At 42.7% G+C, this 25,652-nt stretch overlaps 1 protein-coding gene across 2 annotated transcripts in view; it reads right to left on the bottom strand.

The window, feature by feature from the left end:
* The window catches only part of zdhhc21 (zDHHC palmitoyltransferase 21), a 221,781-nt gene that overhangs the window by 47,575 nt on the left and 148,554 nt on the right, over positions 1-25,652 (bottom strand). For both annotated transcript variants that reach the window (XM_078570528.1, XM_078570529.1), the window contains exons 5-6: positions 19,383-19,521; positions 8,427-8,543 (exon numbers count right to left, since the gene is read on the bottom strand). In XM_078570528.1, coding sequence (XP_078426654.1) covers positions 8,427-8,543; positions 19,383-19,521 — 256 coding nt within the window. The remainder of the gene's footprint in view (positions 1-8,426; positions 8,544-19,382; positions 19,522-25,652) is intronic.

Genomic DNA, 25,652 nt, shown 5'->3' with positions numbered 1-25,652 from the left:
TTCCCTTATAGAGCAGACCATAGTACTTCTGAAGATGTGTTTCAGATGCTTGGACCGCTCAGGTGGTTCACTGCAATACACTTCCAACAGGGTTCCCCGCATCATCGCAGTGTGTTGTGCCCTTCACAATCTGGCAATGCAAAGAGGAGAACCCCTGCCAGAGGATGAACTGGAGAAGGATGAGAGCTCATCGGAGGATGAAGATCCAGAGGCCCAGGAACCTCAGGAGGCTGCTGAGGATCAGTATGAGCACGATCACGCCACAGAGGAAGGAAGATGTGGGAGACATGCCCGTGATACGTTAATCGCTGAGAGGTTCCAGGAAGAATAAAGTTAAGTGAGGGCATATGGCCACATCTCTGCTAGCCCTCAATGCCATTTTCTTTCAACTCAGGGGATGTCCACCCACTTGCAGCGAGAACAAGTCTCACATTCACACTTGCGCGTTATGACCTCATGAATCTCCAGGCCATAATCTTTGCTTTGGTCCATGGGGTCCTATGAGTGAGCTCACTCTGGGAACTGAGAGTCCACTTAGGAACAAGAGCGATGCGAGACAAGACTTAAAGGCTTTGCTGCCATCTAATGATGCAAACACTGCTGTGACTGAGATGTGGACATGCCTAGGGATCTCCTCCTCCTGTGCATGTCTTTTCTTCTGCCACTACCACTGAGGAGACACAAACGTCCCTAGAATATCAGTGCTGATATTCACCCTTGTTCAATGGTGTTCCTTGAGGAAGAAAGGTTAGAAACACTTGCATCACACACTTCAAATAAAGATTTAAACACATCTCCCTGACATCACACAAGGGTGCGGAGACTAGTTTAACTGAGGTGGACATCATAGGAATGTGAGTCTTACAGTAGAACACTATCACTGAGTGGGAGCAAGGATAAACCTCGAAATAAGAGGATTCCAAAGTACAGAATTACAATGCCTTCAGTTGACAGAAACATTCACATAACCATCAAATGTATTAACAAAAGTGCAATTTATTTACATGTCTAGCACACCGGTGACCCACAAGTGACATCAATTTTTCTAAACTTTCCTAACTCTACTGCTACACCTGGGTATAGCCCTGAAATCCACAGCAGAGGTGGAGGCAGCCTGATGACTGCTACTTCCTGATGTCTGTGATGACCTTGGCGAATGTCCCCTGGTGGCCCGCTGCCTGGAGGGCCCTGGCCTGAGAAGGGTCACCTACTCAAGGGCAGAAGCGCCCTCGGGGCCTGCGAAGCTAGAATAGATGGGGTCACAGGCAGAGGGGGCTGTGAGATGTTGCACACCCTTGGAGTGTCCAGAGAAGAGGCCCCCAGTGTGTCCGGCTGATGTTCATCCTCCCTGTGGGTGCCCGAGGGCCCTGCTCTGACTCCTACAGGAGATGGTGCGCCTGGAGGGTGGTCAAGGTGCCACGTTCCCATGTTGCCTACATCTCAATGGTGCCCACCAGGGTGTGTGTGGCCATGGATTGCAGGGCAGAGCACAAATCAGGCAAGACCTCCCTGACCAAGGTCTCCATGCTGGTCGCCAGTCTTCCCATGGTGACCAAGGCGCTCATATGTCAGCGCCATGATATCAGACAGAGCGCAGATGGACTCCTCCATCATTTGCTCTAGTCTGCTGAGTGACTGCCGTATCTCTGCCTGATGTTCCACTGCCTGTCATTGCAGCTCCAGCATTGAGTTGGCGGCCGCTTCCAGAGGATCATCATCTGACTTGGACTGAGTGAATGGCTGGTCTCCTGCAGCCCTCCGAGAGCTGGAGACCTAGGCTGTCCCTGCCTCCGACTGCTGCGGGGACGTATCTGTGAGGTGGTCTCCAGAAAGTGAGGCCAAGCCTAATCCAGATCTATGCTCCACCGATGTGTGTCGTTCTGAGCTGGTGCAGGGTGTGTGTGAGGACCGTGATGGTTCTTCTGGAGCTTCCTTTTAGGACATGGTCTGGGGGCTCACACTGGTGCTTGATCCTCTGATCAAGGCCTGCAGGGCCTGGTGGGTGAAGTGGGATGCTGCCTTCTTCTTCAGGTTCTTGGCCTTCCTCTTCTGACTGCCAGACATCTCTGGTGGGCTGCAGAGAGTGAGACTGTGTGTCGGACTGGCCTTTAAAAATGGCACCCGGACCTTCAAACCTGCCACAAATTACTAATTGACAGGTTAGAAATGAGAAGGTTAATGGAATATTGGTATTTATTGCAGGGCTGGGGGGCAGGAATACAAAGGGATGGAAATTTTACACATTTAAAGAAAGCTCTGGTTAGCCTCAATTCAGAGTACTGAGTTTAGTTCTGGGCATAGAAAGAATCGGAGGTTGTGCATATATTAGAACAATTGGGGGTGATGAAACTGAAGTGGGTGTGAGAAGTGCTGTGAATGGAGCATGCTTGACAAGACAGAGTGAGAGGTGGTACACTTTAGGATGTATGTGCATTTCTAACTTTGCACACCTTTCCTGACCTGGCAAGGCCATTTAAATGTTTGAACCACTGGATTCAGGACCTTGTGATGGCACTCCTGCTGCTTCCCTGCTATGCCTTTCTTTATGGTGATATCAGCTATCCTTTTCTCATTTATTGCCCAGGATTTAGCCCTTACTGCAACTGGCAGAACATCCAGGGGTTACTCCCTGAACCTGGGCGCAGCCTTTGCCACCTTTCATAGGAACGTATGAGCAGGACTTGGCTATTCAGCCCATTGAGCCTGCTCCACCATTCAGTGTGATCATGCCTGATCATCCATTTTAATCCCCTTTTCCCTCACAATACCCATATCCCATTATGTCACTGATATTTCGAAATCTGTCAATCTCTGCTTTAAACATACTCAATGACTGAACTTCCACAGCCCTCTTGGGTAAAGAATTCCAAAGATTCACAACCCTCTGAGTAAAAAAATTCTCCTCATCTCGGTTCCAAGTGGCTTCCCCCTTATTTTGAAACTGTGTCCCCTAGCTCTAGACTCGCCTACCAGGGGAAACATTTTACCTGCATCTATCCTGTCTATCCCTTGAAGTATTTTGTAGGTTTCAACAAGATCACTTCTCATTCTTTGAAACTCTAGCGAATACAAGCCCGATCTCCCCAATCTCTCTTCATAGGTCAGTCCTGCCATCCCCAGAACAAGACTGGTGAATCTTCATTGCACTCCCTTTATGGCAATAATGTCCTTCATTAGGTAAGGGGACCAGACTGCACACAGTACCCCAGGTGCGGACTAACCAAGGTTCTGCACAATTGAAACAAGACTTTGTTACTCCTGTACTCAAATCCTCTTGCGATAAAGCCTAACATTCCATGAACCTTCCTAATTTCTTGTTGCACCTGCATCTTAGCCTTCAGTGGCATATTAACGAGGACACCCAGGTCCCTTTGTACACTTTCTAATCTCTTACCATTTAAAAAATAACCTGCACATTTTTCCATATTACATTCCATCTGCCATGTTCTTGCCCACTCACTGGACGGAATTTTCCATAAATCAGACTAAGTGTGGTGGTGGGTGGTTTTGGCAGGACCCATCCCGTTGTCCGGAATGGCAGGAACTCACGCTCGATTCTGCACTTGGAGCCTCATTAATTATGCAAAGGCGTGTTTCAGTCCAAATCGACCCTGCCAGGTCGGGAGTTGATTTGTGCACTTGAAATCATAAAACTGAGTTCCTTTACAATTCTGAACTTCTCACCTTTTAGAAAATATTCTGATCTAACTTGCTTACATAGGCCTGGTTACATAGCAAGACCTCACACATAGTACACTGAACTTCATTTGCCACAGTTTTGTCCACTCACATAATTTTTGTGTCACTTTGCAACTTTCTACTCCCATCTACAGTATTTATTGTGCCTCCTAGCTCATTGGCAATTTTTGATATATGCCCTTCTATTCCTTCATCTAAGTTATTTGTGAATATAGTGAAAAGCTAAGGCCCCAGTTCAGATAAGAGGCGACAACCATCATCCTGCCAATTTGAGTACATGCCCATTATCCCTGGTCCCCATCTCCGGCTTGACGGTTGGTTATCTCAGTGGGCTAGATGGCTAGAGTGTGGTGTAGAATGATGCGAACAGTGCAGGTTCAATCCCCACACCAGCTCTGGTAGTTCATGGAGGCCTGCCTTCTTGCCTTGCCCCACACTCATGGAGTGGTGCCCCTCAAGTTATAACTAATTGTCTCTCTCCAATAGAGAGAGATGCCTATACTGTAATCATTTGTGACTATGGCTGATTACAATCTCATATTACCAAACTAAATCTCTATTCCTGTCAATAGATTACATACAAACTAGAAACAGAAGTAGACCACTCAGCCCTTCGAGCCTACTCTGCTACCTCCAACTCTAGGTACTCTCATTTGTGTTAACAGGTTTTGTAAAATTTATCAAATGCCTTCTGCCATCCAAAGACATTTCTTTATTTGCAATGTCAGTTACAATCTAAAGAAAATCATCTAGTTTCATTCAACCTAATTTAATATTTATAAATTCAAGCTGGCTCTGTTCATGTTCAGTCATTCTGTCCCCAAGATTCTGATAACCTCCCATGAACAAACACTAGACAATCAGTTCTATTTATCTCTTCTAGTTTATCTCTCCTACCATTCTTAGATAATAGACTGACAATGACTATTTTCCAAATCAAGGAAACAATTCCTGATCAAGAGAGTTTTGGAAAATTCAGGGCTGAAGTCTATTTCTTTGCTACCTCTGGGTCTTATGGTTACCTCCAACTTCACCACCACTAATTTCTGCCCCAGGATTGATTCTGCACACCACCTGGTTCTTTGTTTCCAAAACTTTACTTTAAAGGGCTTCTGGCTCACTCGTCATTCACATCTGTCTCCAAACCTGGACATCAGTTCATTGATGCTCCAAGCTAATTCCACCCTACCTACACCAACTTTATCACACAATGGACCCGCTGATTTTAACTCTAGACTTCTTCCAGTTGCCTCCTCTCTATTCCCCGTTTACTGCTAGTATCCTAATCTTGCTACTTAACTAGCCAATGTAACTTGAATTTCCCTCTGATAAAAACAAAAAACTACTACGGATGCTGGAAATCCAAAACAAAAACAGAATTACCTGGAAAAACTCAGCAGGTCTGGCAGCATCGGCGGAGAAAAAAAGAGTTGACGTTTCGAGTCCTCATGACCCTTCAGCAGAACTGAGTAAAGTTAGGAGAGGGGTGAAATATTTCGAGTCCTCATGACCCTTCAGCAGAACTGAGTAAAGTTAGGAGAGGGGTGAAATATTTCACCCCTCTCCTAACTTTACTCAGTTCTGCTGAAGGGTCATGAGGACTCGAAACGTCAACTCTTTTCTTCTCCGCCGACGCTGCCAGACCTGCTGAGTTTTTCCAGGTAATTCTGTTTTTGTTTTGAATTTCCCTCTGTTCATTCATGCGTGCTTTTTGCCTGCCGCACTGGTTCCATCACATAAACCTCCCCCCAACCCACCCTACCCCCACCCCCGCCCCCCAGACCTCTCTCTCCTTTAATGTTTCCTTTAACTTTCTCTCCTCTCAGAAACTTCGCCCTCTTAAATCCCAATCTCAACCCTTCAGTACTCCTGGAACTTCCTATTCTCCTTTTGCCATTCCCCAGGCACAACTATCTCTTCAATAAGCTTACAGCTTCCCTCTATGCATCTTTTGGCCAAAATATTTTAGGTTGAAAGGTCCTGCCAAGAAGGAAAGATTAGAAGAATCTCTTAACCATCCAATAATATGCAGTCCTGGAATAAAAGCCATAATTTTACTGATAGTTATTGAAAGGGACTTTTACTCTCATAGCAAAACTCCTTATCACAGTAGTTATCCCATCTTTTTATATCAGTCTTCATCTTGTTAAATTCAACTGATAACCAAGCATTTTTCCTGCAAGAATATCATGAAGTGTTACATATATATAAAAGCACATTGCCCATTTACCGGAGTATAACTGTACCACTAGCTTCAGTCTGCTGAACATTCCACAACAACACTTGGATCAAAAGGGGGATAGTCCTGCCTAACATCTCAAAATATGAGGTTACCTCACTTACCTGTGCTCTGGCCTGGGCTTTCATTATCCCAGAAAATAAAAGAGAACTCAAACTTAAATCTCTAGAGGGTAGATGTGAGGATGGGCTATGCCTCTTAGCCAAACATTTTCTGAGTGTCAGGGTCTTTCAGCAACATATACTGTCCCAAATTTCATGGTCAATGGTGGCACAACAGTGTTCGCTGTTCACCTCGAACAAAGCTATCCACAAGTGAATTGCCCTTTTTCTGGTATAAGTTTGAATCTGGCACCAAGTCAAAGTGGATCTCTAGGCATCCAGCAACAGTGATGTTATCAAACAGGGAAGCAGGGTAAGCATTGAAGTATTTTAACAGGCAGGAAACCAGGAAGTATAATGCACTGATTTAAAAAAAAAATTAAAACCCAGTTTGTTTATCAAGGCCAATGATGTCGTTCGGCAGTAATTATGAACTTAGCTCATTTTTTAAAAACCCAGCTACATCCCATTCAACAATGTGTAATTTTTTCTAAGGTTTTTACAAATTAGAGTAACAGCATAAAAGGCCAGCTCGAGTCAGTTCAGTAATGCTACTTGTTTGCTTTCTGATGGGACTTCAGCAGAACACCTTATCGGGAAGCAGAGAATCAATGTCAGCAACTTGTGGAATTCCATTTTATCTACTGCATGTAAGAACCCCAGAATTTGCCATCAGTTTTAATGGAGTAATGACACTCAATACTGCCAGCTTCACCGCCATTCCAACCACAAAGTCCAGACCATTAAAATCAGTGCAGTCCTTCATTGATGTGAACATACAAATTAAGAGTGGGAGTAGGCCATTTGGCCCCTCAAGCTTGCTCCATCATTTGATAAGATCATGGCTGATCTGATTGTGGCCTCTTCCTGTCTATTTATCTATTCCCATTGAGTCCTGTTCGATCAGCATTTGTAACAGAGGGCAGGGTATTGACCCAATACTAAAGCCTGACTGCACAGTAACAAGCCCTTATCTTTTTTTGGTAGAAATGATATTTGTCTCATTTGGAAATGCACTCGGAAAATGGTGACTTCAAACCTATCCTCTGAGGTGAACTCCAAAATTTTGCTTTATAAAAATTTGGAAATTCCCCAGGAAATTTAAGACTTGAACGAATCAAGCCAATTTATCTTCCAAGATAGCCTCAGTGAAAGATTCTTAAAATGCATTTCAATCTTCCGCTTTGCACATCGTGATAATGAACTTATTTTGGTAAAATCGGTGCTTTGGGGGTGGAAAAAGTGTCCCTTTTCAAGAAACCCAAGTTTAAAAGAAGACTGCAGTCTTGGTAATCTTAACAAAGAAGAAATACACAGCAATGCAATTGGAGGCATGACATAACTGTTTTACAGACCTTGAAGTCACACAAATTTCAAGAGACCATTGAGAAGTCTGCACAAAAAACAAATTTCTATAGTTCTGAAACTGTTTTCACAAAATTCGATTCCATCTGAAGCTGTTTTCACAACATGCACAAGCCCCCTTCAAAATTGAACACCAAAATTTCTGGGCTCAAGTCAGCTGAGTCTTCTATTCACTAGCCTGCTAATAAATCTAATTTACCTCTGTTGTTTTTCTTCGCTGTATCTGTTTCACTGAAATTTTATCTGACTTTGTTGGATTGATCAAGTGTTTATAGGTTTGCTCACTAATTGGCGGTTAATACTTTCCTTTTATTAAAAAAAGGAGTTTACATAAAACCATGGGTATATCATTACCATTATAAACACCATTATAAACACCATTCTGGTCACTTCTTAGATCAATTTTATTCAGGATCTACATTTAACGAAAATAAAAACTTCACTTGGCCCTGGTTCCTTGCTGCTGGGTACAGTAATGAAGATCACTGATTCATACTATTGATTCATGATTCTTAAATTATGAATTCCAAATTCATTAGTAAAACATGATTCATAAAATATGCTTTATAATATTTGGGAAAGTAGTTTAATGTATATTGGCAGCTTTAGATATAAAACTGAATGTGGGATCTTTAGATCAACACATATTATTTACCATACACAGAGCCCTGAGAACAAAGTGTTAGATAAATTTAAAAACAAGTCATTTCTGTTTTGATGAAAGATCATCCATACGAAACAACTCTGTTTCTCTCTAGACAGATGCTGCCTGACCTGCCGAGTATTTTTGGCATTTCCTGTTTTTATTATAGGAGACTTCAGTATATAGGGGGTGAATTCTTAAATTTAACACTTTAAATAGAGTACAATAATAAACATAAACACACGTACATGTTGAGAGTTTTTGTTTGCAACAACAGAATACTTCAATCAGGATTTGGATCTCATCAAATTGTAATAGATGTTATGTAAGAGATTAAAGCAAAATAATTCAATGTTAAGACAACAGGAGTCTTACTTACTGCCAAAACATTTGACAGCTGACCATAAAAGAGGCCGAACATCCCTCCAAACATCACTATGCCCATCAAGGTAGATATCCGCAGCATGGCCAACTCATGCCGAAACACAAATAGCTCCTTTTGGGAAGGAAGAGAATAATCACAGTTTAACTTTCAGTATTAAGGACATGGACTTGAATGATGGTCATTATAACACAATTCATTGGAGACTCTAGTTTCATTTGATTACAATATTACAAATTGGATTTTAAAAACACAGTTTGTCTGAAATATGTTAGAAATTTTATACTACTTAGAAGAAAGAACATAAATTAATTATAAAAATCCCATTGGTAACAAAAATTAAAACCAAAAGAGCTTTGTGCAATTTCTCAACTTGTGTCATAATATATTACATTTATTAGTTTGAAATCTTGCAGATTCACTTCATATCCTATATTCTATGCAACTTTAAATGCTTTGCAAATTTTCTAGTCTTGTTTTCTTTTTTTACAAAAATTATTATTTTATATATGACCATGCCCTTTAGAATACGGGTCAATATACTAAAAAATATACATTTCTGCATATTCAATCTAATGCCTAAAGACATAGGGGAGAATTTTCTCGGGGGTGGGGGGGGGGCGGTGGTTGGGCGAGAGCAGGTGCAGGCGAACGTGCAGCCGATCGCGGGCGGCGATTGGCTGGGCGCTGCCATTTTGCATGGGTGGGCCAATTAAGTCGGGAGGGGGCAGGGGGAGGAGGCTGAGTCGGGGCCTCCGCTCTTTCGTGCATGTGCATGAAAGAGCGCAGAAATCTCCCTGAGGTACAGAGCTGCCTCAGGGAGATTATTTTGATTTTTAAAAATTTTAATAAAGGAAAACAAAAGTTTTAAGGCATGTCCCCTCATGTGACAGTGTCACATGAGCTGGGGCATGTCAATGAATTTTAATTTAAAAATGTATTTAATTTATAAGCCCTTCTTGAAACCTCATCCCGCCCGTGGATGAGGTTTCATGATAAATGTGAAAGCCGCCTGGGCTCTTCGCTTGCCCGCCAACCTTAAGGTTGGATAGACAGCTCAGTTAATTATCTTAATTGGAATCTAAATGCCCTTACTAGGTCGTTGACAGTTTGGCAGGCGTGCAGCCGCCTCCACTGCGCGCCTGCCGAACTGAGGATCCGAATGACGCGTGGTGATGTCAGGACGCACGCCCGAAGTCACCATGTGTCATTTTACGTGTCGGTGAGCGGGGCCCGCCCCCTCGTCGACCCAAAGATTCTGCCCATAGAAATATTTCTATGACATAGCTCATAATGAAATGTGAATAATGAAAGTGTGAAGTCTCAAAATACAATGAACAAAGCGCACTCTTAACAAGTCAAAATGTTGTCTTTGTTTTATGTGTGGAGGGAGCTAGTGGGGAGGGCGGCAGGAGGTGTTGCTTCCTGATCAGTATGATTCAATACCACACTGTCTTTTATTTTTTCATAGGATGTGAACATCGTTGGCCAGGCTAGCATTGGTTTCTCATCTATAATTGCCCTTGAGAAGGTGGTGGTGAGCTGCCTTCTTGAGCCACTGTGTCCATCTGGCATAGGAACACTCAGTACTGTTAGGAAGGGAGTTCTGGGATTTTGACCCAACAACAGTGAAAGAACAGCGATATAGTTCCAAAGCAGTATTATTTGTAGGTTGGAGAACTGTAAAGTGCTGCTGTTCCCCTACATCTGCTGTCCTTGTTCTTCCAGGTGGCAGAGGTTGTAGGCTTGGCAGGTGCTGTTAAAGGAACCTTAAGAAGAAATAGGAGCAGCAGAAATAGGCCATTCTGCCCATCAAGCTTGCTCTGCCATTCAATAAGATCATGGCTGATCAGATTATGACCTCAACTCCACTTTCTTGTCTGTCCCCCATAACCCTTGACTCCATTGTCAATCAAAACTCTGTCTAACTCAGCCTTAAATATATTCAATGGCCCAGCCTCCAGTGCTCTCTATGGAGAATACCAAAGGCGAACAACTTTCTGAGAGAATAAGTTCTTCCTCATCTCAGTCTTAAATGTGAGATAGCTTAATTTTGAACTGTTCCCCAGCCCCCACCCACCAGCTCTAGATTCCCCCAAAACAGGCAACATCCTCTCTGCATCTACCTTGTCAGAATCTTGCATGTTTCAATAAGATCACCTCTCATTCTTCTAAACTTCAAGCTTTCCTCATAAGACAACCCCTTCATCCCAGGTATCAGCCCAGTGAAGCTTATCTGAACTGCCTCTGATACAAACATATCTCTCCTTAAGTAAGGAGTACAAAACTGTGCACAGTACTGCAGGTACGATCTCACCATTTCCCTGTACAGCTGTAGCAAGGCTTCCCTACTTTTATACTCAATCCCCCTTTCAATAAAAGCCATTTGCCTTTCTAATTGCTTGCTGTACCTGCATGCTAATTTTCTGTGATTAATGTATAAGGACACCCAGATCCTACTGTATTGCAGCCTTTTGCAGCCTTTCTCCATTTAACTAATTTTGTGCTTAACCATTCTTCCTGCCAAAATAGACAACCTCATATTTTCCCACATTATACTCGATTTTTCCAAATTTTTGTCCACTCTCTATCTATATCTCTTTGCAGACTCTTTGTATCCTCCTCACAGCTTGTTTTCCTACTTACTTTGTATCATCAGCAAATCTGGCTACAATACAGTCATTCTCTTCACCCAAGTTATTAATATAAATCGCAAATAATTGAGGCCCAGCACTGATCCATGTGGCATTCCACTATATACAGCCTGTCAACCTGAAAATTATCCATTTATCCTGGATCTATATTTCCTGTCAGGTCGCCAAAGCTCTACCCATGTTAATACATCAGCACAACATGATAAGCACCTTTCGTCAAGCACCTTGGCAAATGCTTTTTGGAAACCTAAATACCATGTCTACTGTTTCCACTTTATTAGAGCTCTTTGAGGATCTAACAAGCAGGGCGGATAAAGCAGAAACTTGTCAAACACAATTTCCCTCTCACAAAACCATGTTGACTTTGCCTGACTGTGTTATAATTTTCTGCTACTACCTCCTTAATAATGGATTCTAGCATTTTCCCAATGACAGATGTTAGACTAGCCGGCCTATAGTTTCCTGCTTTCTATCTCCCTCCTTTCTTGAATAGCGCTGTTACATTTGCAGCTTTCCAATCTGCTGGGACCTTTCCAGAATCAAGTGAATTTGAGAAGACTACAACCAATGCATCCACTATCTCTGCAGACTAGGATATAGTCCATCAAGAATTGGCAGCCTTTAGTGTCATTAGTATTCATAGCATTGTTTCTCTGGGGATCGTGATTATTTTTAGTTCCTTACTCCCTTTTTTAAGGCCATTTAAAAACCAATTGAACTCATTAACAGGGCTGCCCATCAAACCTTAAGGTTGGTGGACAGATGAAGAGCCCAGGCGGCCTTTGCATTTCTCATGAAACCTCATACATGGGCGGGATGAGGTTTCATGAAGGCTTTATAAATTAAATTTAAATTTTTATCGAAATACATAAACATGTCCCAGCTCATGTGACTCTGTCACATGAGGGGACATGTCTGAGTAATTTTTAAAATTCTTTTTTTCCATTTTTCAAAATGAAATTAATCTCCCTGAGGCAGCTCCATTCCTCAGGGATATTTCTGTGCTCTTTCGCACACATGAGCGAAAGAACACAGGCCCCAACTCTCCCTTCTCCTCCCGCCTGCACAGGGAGCGTTGAGCGCTTCCGGGTGTGCGTCAAACTGGGCCGGCCTTAATTGGTCCGCCCACGTAAAATGGCGGCACACAGCCGATCGCCGCCTGCGTGCCCGCCCGCGCCTGCTCAGCCCCGCACGACGGTGAGAAAATTCTTCCCTTGGTATCCATCATGTTTTTGCTGAATGTGGATGTTTCACAAATGGAACCTTCATTTCCATTTGTTTCAAAATTTTAGCCAAACACTTGTTTGTTGTTTTATTTTCAAAACCTTTTGCAAGCTTATGAATCTTCTCATTCAGCTCAGCTTTTTCTTCTGCTTGTGCCTTGCACTTGAGTGCTGAATTTATATTTTCCAATCTCATTCCTGTCTTTTCTTCTTCTGTCTGCAACAGAACCTTGTCCTTCATTTGGGACTCACTTTAGGCTAGGTCTGTCTCCGGCGAAGTCTTCACTTGTTTTAGTTCTGTAATTGTGTTACCCATGGCTTCATTATCCATTCACAGGTTGGAAAATTCTACAGCTTTTCCTTTCAATGTCTCCTCCTTTCCATTCAACTGCTTCATCAGCTCTTCAGTCTATTTCTTGTAGCTTTCGGCTTCCTCCTTGGAATATAGAACATTTCTGAGTCTTCTCTGCCAACTGGTTTATCACTTTGCTTAGCGTGACATTAAATTCATTTTCCTTCCCTTCATAATTTTCCAGAGGAATAAGCTTTGTCCTAAGGAATTCTTGTAGCATGTGAAGGTCTGTCAACAGGTTTTCCTTTCCTTTGCAAAGTTTGCTTACTTCATCTTGAACTCTCCTATAATTCAGCTTAGTCTCCTCAAGTTTCTTCTGCTGTGCTTCCAATCTCCTGTTTAAGGTAGTCTTCATTTTTTCATATTGATGAATGGTTATACATTCCTTTTGCATTTGATCTTGAAGGATAATCAATTGTCCTTTCAACTGTTCATTTTCTTGTTGAACTCTTGCCAACTCACTCTAGGCTTCAGTGCATCATTTTGTTGCTAATGATAGTTCCAATGCAGCTTTTTCTGAAGTAATATTCAACGTTCTCTTTAGCTCCTCACGTCTTTCCATAGCTACATATTGATTCTTCAAGGAGTCTTTCAGTGTTGCAACTTCTTTGTGTACCTTTTATGCCTGCTGTTTAGCCTGGTTGTACATCTGGTTGAGTTTTCCCAGCACCTGTTTTGATTTGCCAACTGTGGGTTTGAGGGTCGTTATTTCCTCCTGATACCTTTGTGTCATCTCTGAAATGTGTTTGTTCAGATCTCGAACAGCTTGGTTCTTTGAAGACTTCAGTTTATCATATGTTTTAAAAGGTATATACTCAGCTTGAATCATGTGCTTCAAATCTTCCTGTTCAGCTCTGATGTGAACATTCCCCTGTTGAACAACGTCATTTACTTTTTGCACATTTTGCTTTTTTTGAGTTACCTCAGATAGCTTTCCTTCATTCATAGCTATCTGCTCACTTTGCACTGCTATCTGTCTCCCTCAGTCCGGGTCTTTTGGCTCACTCTCTCTAGGGTTGCCTGTTGCCCTCATTCTGGAGACTTTTGCTGCCCTCAGTGTGGAGTTTTTGTCGCCCTCTCTCTGGGGTCTTTTGTTGCCCTCATCACTTTATTGGGAGTTGCCCTCTCTCTGGGGTCTCTTGTTGCCCTTGGTGCATTATTGGGAGTTTCTTTCCGTCTGGGGTCTCTTGTTGCCCTCGATGCTTTATTGGGAGTGAGCTAGACCTTCTTCTAGGATCTGTGCTCTCCACAACTTGGAGTTTAAAATATCTGTTGAAGCCTTTTAATGTGGCCAAGTATGGATCTATATGTTGGCTGTGGAGTACTTCACCAGCAAATAAACCAAAGGTGAATGAAAAGTTATCAACTTGTCCTTCTTTTGTTTCCTCACTTAATCATGTAAGCCTCCTATAAACTAAAAATTGTCTTCTCCAAGACTCCCACTCTTGGATCTGGTCTGGTTTGGAAAGTCCCCTTTCCAAAGCAAACATGTGTCTGGTTCCCCCAATTTGATGTCCATGACCATTTTATTTCTTGTAGTTATCACTTTAAATTTCATTACCCCTTTAAGACTGTCAGTGAGGCAATCATTTTTTCACTCTGATAAAGGCAAAATACTGAGTATGCTGGAAATGTGAAACAAGAACAGAAAATGCTGGAACAACTCATCAGGTCTGACAGCATCAGATTCGAAACGTTAACTTTGCTTTTCTCTCTCCACAGATGCTGTCAGACCTGCTGAGTTTTTCCAGCATGTTCTGTTTTTGTTTCATTTTTTCACTCTGGCTGTCTGCAGCTGTTGGCTTTCTGTGCTGTGAGTTTCCAGTGCTTTTTTGGGTTTTGGAGGGCTCTCCGGTGATCAAGGCTGCTTTTGTTTTTGAACTTCTAAACTTTTAGGGTAAGAGGGTTGCTTTTCCCTGCAATTCCTTCCTTATTTTCTGCAGATCCTTTTCTGTGGAGTTTTAGCGGCCTCATGGTCCAATCGGGTGCCTTTTTTTAAACTTAAAGCAACAGCACTTTTCTCTTCTGCAGTGCCCGCCCTTTGTTTTTTCTGTCAATTAACTTTTTTATTCAGCAGCTTTTTCTTTACTCTGCAGTTTTTCTGCTTAAACATTTGACTCTGCCAGCGATTTTTATTTAACTTCTTTTGTTTTTAACTTCAGTGCAGCATTGCCACCACTGCTGCAATCTGCTGAGCCCCAGGACCATCACCTATTCTATAATGTAAGCACAGCTTCTTTTTTGTAACTGCCCAGATTCTTTGACTCTGCGTTACTCAGGGTCCTGCAATTTTTTATATTTTTGCTCACCCGTCTTTGTGATCTGATCAGGCTGGCAGCTTTTGGTAGGCAAGACTTCCGTCCCCAGAGTCTCGATTCTAGGGGAAGATCCGCCACTGGCCCCGCCGCTGACTGGTTGACCTGTGGTTTGGCGGACCTTCCCGAAAAGCAGCAACCCGGGTCTCTCGCCGGGTCTGTAGCTGGCAGGCAAGACCCCTGATGTCTCAACAAGATTCCACCCATCCTCTCTCTCCAGCATTGCAATGCTCTCTTTATCAATACCGCCACTCCTTTTCTTCCTTTCCTATCTTTCCTGAACATCTTGTATCCAGGAATATTTAATACCCAGTCCTGCACTCCTTTCAGCAGGGAAAATTCTGTTTTAGCCACAATACCATATGGCAATCTGTGTCTGTGACTCACCAATCTTATTTACCGCATTCACAAACATGCACAGTAACCCTGATTTAGACTCTATTACTTTCTCCCTTACTCCGACCCAACCTCATAACTTAATATTCCCTACTTTAGTGCTATTTATCTCTCCCAGTATTCTGTGCACCTTGGTATTACTCTCTGATATCACTCCTAGTTTCTACACATCTGCCAAGTTAGTTTAAACCCTCCTCAGTAAAGGAACTCATGGAAGGCAAGGAGCTCGGGCCAGCTCCAGTTAGGTGCAATCTGTCCGGCTTGTACAGGTTCCATCTCCTCCAGAGCCAGTGCCAATGTCATAAGAATCTAAAGCCCTCCCTCCTTCACCACCTTTCCAGCCACGCATTCATCTGCTTTATCCTCCTGTTTCTATACTCACTTGCGTGTGGTACTGGGAGTAATCTTATAACTACTTTTCAGGTCCTGCTTGCTAATTTCCTACCAAGCTCCCTAAATTCTTACTGCAGGACCACATCCCTCTTTCTGCTTATGTAATTTGTACCGATGTAGACCATGACTGCTAGCCACTTACCCTCTCCTCTCAGAGTGCTATGCAGCCGCTCAATGACATACTTGACCTTGGCACCAGGGAGGCAACACACCATCCTGGATTCACGTCTACAGCCGCAGAAATGCCTGTCTATTCCCCTAACTATCGGACCTTCTATCACTGCTGCTCTTCCAGTCTTTTTGGTATCCTGCTGTACAGCTGAGCCATCCTTGCTGCCATGGACTTGGACTACACTCCATCAGTCTCATCAGTATTCAGAACTGAATACTGGTTGGAGAGTGGGATGCACTCAAGGCACTCTTGCACTACCTGCCTGTTTCTTTCTGACTGTCTGGTGGTCACCCATTCACGCTCTCCCTGCATACCTGGAATATTGTGTGCAGTTTTGGTCTCCTTATCTGAGGAAGGATGTACTTGCTATAGAGGGAGTGCAGCGAAGGTTTACCAGACTGATTCCTGGGATGGCGGGACTGACATATGAGGAGAGATTGAGTCGATTAGGATTATATTCGCTGGAGTTCAGAAGCATATGGGGGGATCTCATAGAAGCCTATAAAATTCTAACAGGGCTAGACAGGGTAGATGCAGGAAGGATGTTCCCAATGGTGGGGCACTCCAGAACCAGGGGTCACAGTCTGAGGATACGGGGTAGATCATTTAGGACTGAGATGAGGAGAAATTTCTTCACCCAGAGAGTGGTGAACTTGTGGAATTAATTACCACAGAAAGTAGTTGAGACCAAAACATTGTATGTTTTCAAGAAGGAGTTAGATATAGCTCTTGGGGCGAAAGGGATCAAAGGGTATGGGGAGCAAGCGGGAGCAGGCTATTGAGTTGGATGATCAGCCATGATCATAATGAATTGCGGAGCAGGCTTGAAGGGCTGAATGGCCTACTCCTGCTCCTAGTTTCTACGTTTCTATATTCTTAAGCTGCGGAGTGACCACATCTAGAAATGAGTTATCCATGAAGCTCTCAACCTCATGGATGCACCGCAGTGATGCCAGCTGCTGCTCAAATTTCAAAACACAGAGCTCAAGCAGCGATAACTGTTGATATTTCCTGAACAAATGGTTATCCATGACATGGTAAGAATCCTGGAGTTACCCACAGGACAGGATATGCACTCCAGAGGTTGGAGCAGACCTTCCATTCCTCTATCTACTAGTTAATAAACCTTGAAACTGCAATAAACCTTTCTCTGCTAACAAATCTTACTATGGCTAATAACAAACCTCTGTTTAACCCATTAGAGACTGGGAATGGTGAACAAACGTGGTGTAGAGGTCCATGTTCTATTCTTGGAATTTCTCCTCCAGCTTTCTGACTGTAAACAGCATAGCAGTGGTTCCTTGACCTTTTCGGAAACCACACTAGCAGCAGATCCTGGTTAAGATGTTGCGCTAAGTGGTTCAGTAGAATTCTGGCGAAGATTTTGATGAATTCCTCTTTGATGGTTGCAAAATTGGCAAGTTCCTGTCCACTTGTACAGGTTGACAATGGAGGCATCGTTGCATTCTTGCGGGATAGACTGAAAGAGTAGTGAGTGTCTTAATCAGGTGTCGATCTCCAGCCTTGTAGATCACAGCTGGAATAATAATCCTATGGCTGTGGGAACACCACGAAGCCACTCACCATCCTGACTTGGAAATATATCGTTGTTCCTTCATTGTTGCTGGGTAAAAATCCTGGAACTCCCTCCCTAGCAGCACTGTGGGTGTACCTACACCACATGGGCTGCAGTGGTTCAAGAAGGCAGCTCACCACCACCTATTCAAGGGCAATTAGGGATGGGCAATAAATGCTGGCCTAGCCAGTGATGCCCACATCCCATGAATGAATGAAACAATTCTAGATTGCCTCATTGTTTTCATCGAACCAATCTTGAAACTTTGAGAGGTAGGGTCAAGGGTCTTTAAATAGTAGAGAGCACCATATCCCCAAGCTCGCCCAATCATCCTCAATGTAGTGAATGTCCATTTTCGCTATACCGGGTGATAAGTTTCTCTGAGAGAGTTTCCTTCATGATTCTCTGTTTGAGCCTTGGGACATGGTGCCGCCTTGGACTTTCAAGCTCTGGGGGCATAGCGGAGGATAGATCTTGATGTTTAGCTTTGAGATGATAAGACAGTAGTTAATCCAGCACTCAGTGCAGCGCATGGCTTTCATTACAGCACATCCTGCCTGTCCCCTTGCCTTGTGATGACAAAGCCAATTAGATGCCAAGCTATAGAACGGGGGTGCATCCAGGATGTCTTGTTGTGATTAGGGAGGTGGAAAACTGTATTGTTGATTAAAAGCTCATGTTCAGCACACACGTTCAGCTCGGTGGCGCCACTACTGACTGAGCTGGCTGAGTCCTAAATGACAGAGCTGCTAGACTGGGTCTGCAGCAGGTGGTGAGGGAACCAACAAGAGGGAAAAACATACTTGGCCTCATCCTCACCAACCTGTCTGCCACAGATGCATCTGTCCATGAAAATATCGGTAGGAGTGACCACCGCACAGTCGTTGTGGAGATGAAGTCACGTCTTCACATTGATGATACCCTCCATCGTGATGTGTGGCACTACCACCATGCTAAATGGGATAGATTTCGAACACATCTAGCAACTCGAGACTGGGCGTCCATGAGGCGCTGTGGGCAGCAGCAGCCTTGTACTTGAACACAATCTGCAACCTCATTGCCCGGCATATCCCCCACTCTACCATTACCATCAAGCAGGGGATCAACCCTGGTTCAATGAAGAGTGCAGGAGGGCATGCCAGGAGCAGCATTATTTTGTGGATTATTTTGTTGGCAGGGCCTGATTTTGGCAAATTCAATCTTGAAACAGCAGAAAAGATCACGGGGAACATGAGTGTAAGTGGTTTTGGGCAGAACTCATCATGTTAGAAATTTTCCGGCTTTTTGTTCAGTTGATTCGACTGAGATTGTGCTAGAATCTTGGCACAAAACTAGTAGAAATAAGTAGAAATTCTATCCCTAAATTGTTATTTCAATAATCCAGAAACATTTTGATAAACATTCCAGTTGCAAGCTTCAATTTTGGTTGGGAAAAAGCCAACAATTCCCAATACATGCGTCTTTTTTCTGTAAATCTTAAAAGAAAATTTTGCATCATGTGGAGTATAAAATGTATCTGCATGGTGACATTCTGCCAATTGAACATTAGAAAACCATTGTAAGGCCACTTTCTGAAGCAAGGTGGCTGCATGATATGCCATTTTAAGGGGAGAGAAAAATCACAGGGAGCAATGCCTCAGGCGTCTTGAGAGTTGGTTGTCAACCCATCCTCTTGACCAATATTGGTACGTGGCATAATTATTTTCTATAGAAACCACAAATCAAATAAATTATTTATAAAAGCATCTAGAGTGGAATTGCTGCATGGCCTGGCCTTGTGTACAACAGTTCAAATAATGCAACTTATTGCATATTTCAAATTTAACGTCACAATGAAATTATCAAGAAGAAACATTCATCCAATTTTCTTACCTCTTTTACTTTTGTTAGAGGCTGGAGGTAGTAATATTGGCAGAAATTGAGGACTAACGTGAGGAAACTCAAGAACACTGTGTAGAAACATAGCAGTAGGAAGAGCCAGTGATTGTCCTCTCCAACACAATTATTTATCCTGTGAAGAAATGTTTTTGTATGTATGTTTGAGGGAGGAGGAGGAAGTTGAAAAATAAATTTATAGTTTTACATTCACAATAACCCAAATAAGCCCAGCAAATTCAAAACAGTTAATTTGAACCAAAATCATAAGGCAATTTGATTGGTACAGTTCCTGAACAATGAATTCTTCAATTGAATCCTCGATTTCAGGTAAAATCCTTACAATTAATGCTTCTTCTTTGGTCACCATCTCTATTTGTTGACCTACAATTTTCATTTATAGAGGCAATGACCAAATATAGCACAAACTGTGGCATAATGTAACATACTTAATGTTAATGTTATTCATGGCTCATGCGGCATCAGTGTGAAAGTTTAACCCTAAAATGGGTTGAAATACCAATATCAATAATTCAACATTCATTTTATATGGCACATGCAGATTAGATTGTGGCTGACCCCATTCAGCCTCTAAGCACCATTCAAAGAGAGGGTATGAAGATAAATACTTTGCAGCTCTAAATGATGTTCAGAAGGTGTGGTTTGGTCCTTGAACACATAGGCCTGAATTCTTCAGTTGGCATGCGGGGGCGGGCCTGACATGCTGGCGCGTAAAATGACGCGAGATGAGCCTTTATGTGAAGCATAGTAGAAGGTCATGGATAATTAGATCAGAGTATACATACATACGCTGTTTCGTAAGATACCAGTCAATCTATCATGTCACTGAACAAGGGAATGGTGAAGCAGAGTTTGGGGAATGTGGGGGCATTGGACAAGGGTATGTAAACCAAATTCAGTTTCTGTTTTGAAGGAATACTGTTCTTATTTCCGTCCTAAATTCCTACATTCAAATTAATAATGGAGGCTGTGAATGTAAACTTGTTATATTGTATTTACACTCTCCAGCCATGGTTATCAATTTTGCTGGAGCAGCATGAATTACTGGAATCAATGTCTTCTCTCATGGGATTGTTCTAGGTTAGCACTCTGCAGTAGCATTCCAATATTTCCCATGTTAAAATATAGCTAACATATAAAAGTCTACTAATTATGGTTGTCGTGTTTTTGTCAGATTTTCACATCAACTTTCTCCATTATAATATTTTAAACATTTATTTATTCACCGGATGTGAATGAAACTATGGAAGGCCACATTTATTGCTTGTCTCCAGTTGCCAATGACAGTTGTTTATCTTGCTAAACTACTTCAAGGCATCGAGAATCAAACACATGATATTGACTGGAGCACATGTAGGGCTGGCTGATTCATTTCCCCAAAGTATATCAATGGCCTGAATTTTTCAGGCAGCGGGTGGGCTCGGTGGGAGCCTGCGATCGGCTCCACGCCACCATTTTACCTGGGCAGGCCAATTCAGGGAGGAGAGAGAGTCGGGGCCAGCGCGAAAGAGCGCTTCAATCTCCTTGAGGCACGGAGCTGCATGGGGATGGGAACCTATGCAAGGAGTCAGAGGAGGGGGAATCAAGGACAAGAACAAAAGACAGAAAGGGGAATAAGAAAAGTGATAGGCAGGGAAATCAAGGGAAAGGATCAAACAGGGCCTCAGTGAAAAATAGTGGGAATGGGATAAGTAATGTTAAAAAGAAAAGCCTTAAGGCTTTGTGCCTTAATGCGAGGAGCATTCGCAATAAAATGGATGAATTAACTGCATAAACAGGTATGATATGGTCGGGATTACGGAGACATGGCTGCAGGGTGACCAGGGATGGGAACTGAACATCCAGGGGTATTCAGTATTTAGGAAGGACAGACAAAAGGGAAAAGGCCGTGGAATTGCATTGCTGGTTAAAGAGGAAATTAACGCAATAGTGAGGAAAGATATTAGCTCCGACAATGTGGAATCTATGGGTAGAGCTGAGAAACAATAAGGGGCAAAAAACGTTAGTGGGGGTTGCAAACTGTAGTGGTGATGTTGGGAATGGCATTAAACAGGAAATTAGAGACACATGCAATAAAAGAACATCTGTAATTCTGGGTGACTTTAACCCGCAAATAGATTGGGCAAATCAAATTAGTAACAATACTGTAGAAGAGGAATTCCTGGAGTGTATACGGGATGGTTTTCTGGACCAATACGTTGAGGAACCAACTAGAGAACAGGCCATCCTAGACTGGGTATTGTGTAATGACAAAGGAATGATTGGCAATCTAGTTGTGCAAGGCCCCTTGGGGATGAGCGACCATAATATGATAAAATTCTTCATCAAGATGGAGAGTGACGTAGTTGATTTTGAGACTAGGGTCCTGAATCTTAATAAAGGAAACTACGATGGTATGAGACGGATTGGGAAATGTTACTTAAAGTGATGACGGTGGATAAGCAATGGCAAACGTTCAAAGAGCGCAACAATTGTTTATTCATGTCTGACGCAAAAGTAAACAGGAAAGGTGGCCAAACCATGGCTTACAAGGGAAATTAGAGATAGTATTAGATCCAAATTGGCCAGAAATAAACAAAAGACCTGAGGATTGGGAGCACTTTAGAATTCATCAAATGAGGACTAAGGGATTGATTAAGAAGGGGAAAATAGAGGACGAGAGTAAGCTTGCAGGGAACATAAAAACTGACTGTAAAAGTTTATATAGGCATGTGAAGAGAAAAAGATTGGTGAAGACAAATGTAGGTCTTACAGTCTGAAGCAGTGGAATTTATAATGGGGAACAAAGAAATGGCTGACCAACTAAATACATACTTTGGTTCTGTCTTCACAAAGGAGGATACAAATAACATGCCAGAAATGTTGGGGAACACAGTGTTTAGTGATAGGGAGAGACTTAAAGAAATCATTATTAGTAGGGAAATGGTGTTGGAGAAATTGTTGGGATTGAAGGCCGATAAATCCGCATGGCCTGATAATCTACATCCCAGAGTACTTAAGGAAGTGGCCCTAGTAATAGTGGATGCATTGGTGGTCATCTTCTGAGATTCTATAGACTCTGGAACAGTTCCTACAGATTGGAGGGTAGCTAACGTAATCCCACTATTTAAAAAGGGAGATAGAGAGAAAACAGGGAATTATAGACCGGTCAGTCTGACGTCGGTAGTGGGGAAAATTCTAGAGTCCATTATAAAAGATTTAATAGCTGAGCACTTGGAAAACAGTGGCAGAATTGGACAGAGTCAGCATGGATTTACGAAAGGGAAATCATGCTTGACAAATCTACAGGAATTTTTCAAGAATGTAACTTGTAGAGTTGATGAGGGGGAGCCAGTGGATGTGGTTTATTTGGATTTTCAGAAGGCTTTCGACAAAGTCCCACATAAGAGATTGGGGTGTAAAATTAAAGCGCATGGGATTGGGGGTAGTGTATTGAAATGGATAGAAAACTGGTTGGCAGACAGGAAACAAAGAGTAGGAATAAACGGGTCTTTTTCCGAATGGCAGGCAGTGACTAGTGGGGTACCGCAGGGATCAGTGCTGGGACATCAGCTATTCACAATATATATTAATATATATATTATATATGAGGGAACTAAATGTAATATCTCCAAATTTGCAGATGACACAAAGCTGGGTGGGAGGGTGAGCTGTGAGGAGGATGCAGAGATGCTTCAGTGTGATTTGGACAAGCTGAGTGAGTGGCAAATGCATGGCAGATGCAGTATAGTGTGTATAAATGTGAGATTGTCCACTTTGGTAACAAAAACATGAAGGCAGATTATTATCTGAATGGCTATAAATTGAGAGAGGGGAATGTGCAATGAGACCTGGGTGTCCTCGTACACCAGTTGCTGAAGGTAAGCATGTAAGTGCAGCAGGCGGTAAAGAAGGCAAATGGTATGTTGGACTTCATAGTGAGAGGATGCGAGTGCAGGAGCAGGGATGTCTTGCTGCAATTGTACAGGGCCTTGGTGAGACCACACTTGGAATATTGTGTGCAGTTTTGGTCTCCTTATTTGAGGAAGGATGTTCTTGCTATAGAGGGAGTGCAGCGAAGGTTTACCAGACTGATTCCTGGGATGGCGGGACTGACAGATGTGGAGAGATTGAGTCGGTTAGGATTATATTCGCTGGAGTTCAGAAGAATGAGGGGGGATCTCATATAAACCTATAAAACTCTAACAGGACCAGACGGGGTAGATGCAGGAAGGATGTTCCTGGTGGTGGGGGAGTCCAGAACCAGGGGTCACAGTCTGAGGATATGGGGTAAACCATTTAGGACTGAGATGAGGAGAAATTTCTTCACCCAGAGAGTGGTGAGCCTGTGGAATTCGCTACCACAGAAAGTAGTTGACGCCAAAACATTGTATGTTTTCAAGAAGGAGTTAGATATAGCTCTTGGGGCAAAAGGGGTCAAAGGATATGGGGAGAAAGCGGGAGCAGGCTATTGAGTTGGATGATCAGCCATGATCATAATGAATGGCGGAGCAGACTTGAAGGGCCGAATGGCCTACTTCTGCTCCTAGTTTCTATGTTTCTATGTTTACAGATCGGCAGACGTGCAGCCGACTCCAGGCGTGCCCGCCGAACAAAACATCGTGAGACAGCGTGATGACATCGGGACGCACGCCCGACATCATCGGGCGTCATTTTATGTGTCGGTGTGTCGGGCCCGCCCCCGCACACCGACTGAAAAATCCTGCCCAATGAACCAGTGCTTTTTTTTAATGACAAATCTGTATCTCTCAAGCATTCATATTAAATTCAATTTCACAACTTGTTCGGATTTGGAATCATAGCCTATGGGATGCTGTTCATTTCCATAATCACAAGGCTATCATAATCATGTTCTTCTGTCTGTATTCATAATGGATTTTGCCAGTATAGACACATAACCCTGCGATTGCTTTATCTGCCCACTGGGTTTCCCACATATTCTTCAAAATGCTTTAGAATTTCTTTTTCAATTATCACTTTTCGCCCTTTTATAACCAAAATTTCTAAAATTCAGAATAAAGATTTAAAGTATGAATTGTCCTTGAAGGCCTGCATTAAACATTTTACTTGAAAAACTCAGTCCCTCTCAAAAGCATGGGTTCAGATTCGATATTTTTGCCCAATGTCATGACTCTGAACTGGATTTGGAAGGTACAGTGTGAGTATGTGCAGTATATCTAATTTTGCAAGATATATCAGTACCAGTCAGCTGTACTGTGATATCATTCTCTGGCTCCTAGCAGTTTCTGCATCAAGATGTTTCCCAAATTATTTAAAATACTGTGAGACGACAAATTTCAATTTCCATTCAAGTAAAATTTATATTAAATGTTTTGCGATAATCCCCAAACATGAACAGCGAGGTCTGAGGAGCATGGATATTGGGTCATGCTCCTCAGCAAATAAGCTCAAAAAGAACTATAACCCAGTTGAGATAAAAAGCAAGAAACTAGCAAAACTAAGAGAAAATAAAACCCCAGGTCTGGATGGTATGCACTCATGCATACTGAAGGAAATTGGGGAGCAGATAGCAGAGGTGCAAGTTTGTAAATACAAAAGTTCTACTGCCAGAGAACCGACAGCTAATGTTGCTCCTGTATACAAGAAAGATAGTACGAAATCTGGAACCATAACCAACCTAGACCATGCAATTTAACTAGTGACAGGAAAGGTACTGAAATCATAGAATCTGCACAGAAAAAATATTGGCAGATAAAATCAAAGAACACCCAAAGATGATTTACCAGTACATTAAGGGCAAGAAAATAACTAAGGAAAGGATAGGGCCTATCAGAGAAGTATATGGTAACTTGTGCATTGATGCTGAAGATGTGGGCAGGGTTCTCAATGAGTACTTTGTCTCTGTCTTCACTAAGGAGAGGGATAATGCAGACATTCTAGTTAAAGAGGAGGGTGAAACATTAGATACGATAAGCATGGTGAGAGAGGAAGTAATGGAGCGACTGACATCCTTGCAGGTGGATAACTCACCAGGGCTGGATGGATTGTATCCTAGGCTGTTAAAGGAAGCCACGGAGGAAATAGAAGATGCTCTGAGGATCATTTTCCAATCCACACCAGATAGCGGCGGGGTACCAGAGGATTGGAGGTTTGCCAATGTTGTGTCGTTATTTAAAAAGGGTGCAAGGGATAGGCCAGAAAATTATAGAATGGTCAGTCTGACTTTAGAGGAGGGCAAATTATCGGAATCAATTCTGAGAGACAGGCTAAACTATCACTTAGAAA

The sequence above is a fragment of the Cetorhinus maximus genome, chromosome 2 (assembly GCF_964194155.1).
Source record: "Cetorhinus maximus chromosome 2, sCetMax3.hap1.1, whole genome shotgun sequence".
NCBI lineage: Eukaryota > Metazoa > Chordata > Chondrichthyes > Lamniformes > Cetorhinidae > Cetorhinus > Cetorhinus maximus.
The sequence above is the reverse complement of the archived record's forward strand: the minus strand, read 5'-3'. Positions and strand labels throughout refer to the sequence as shown.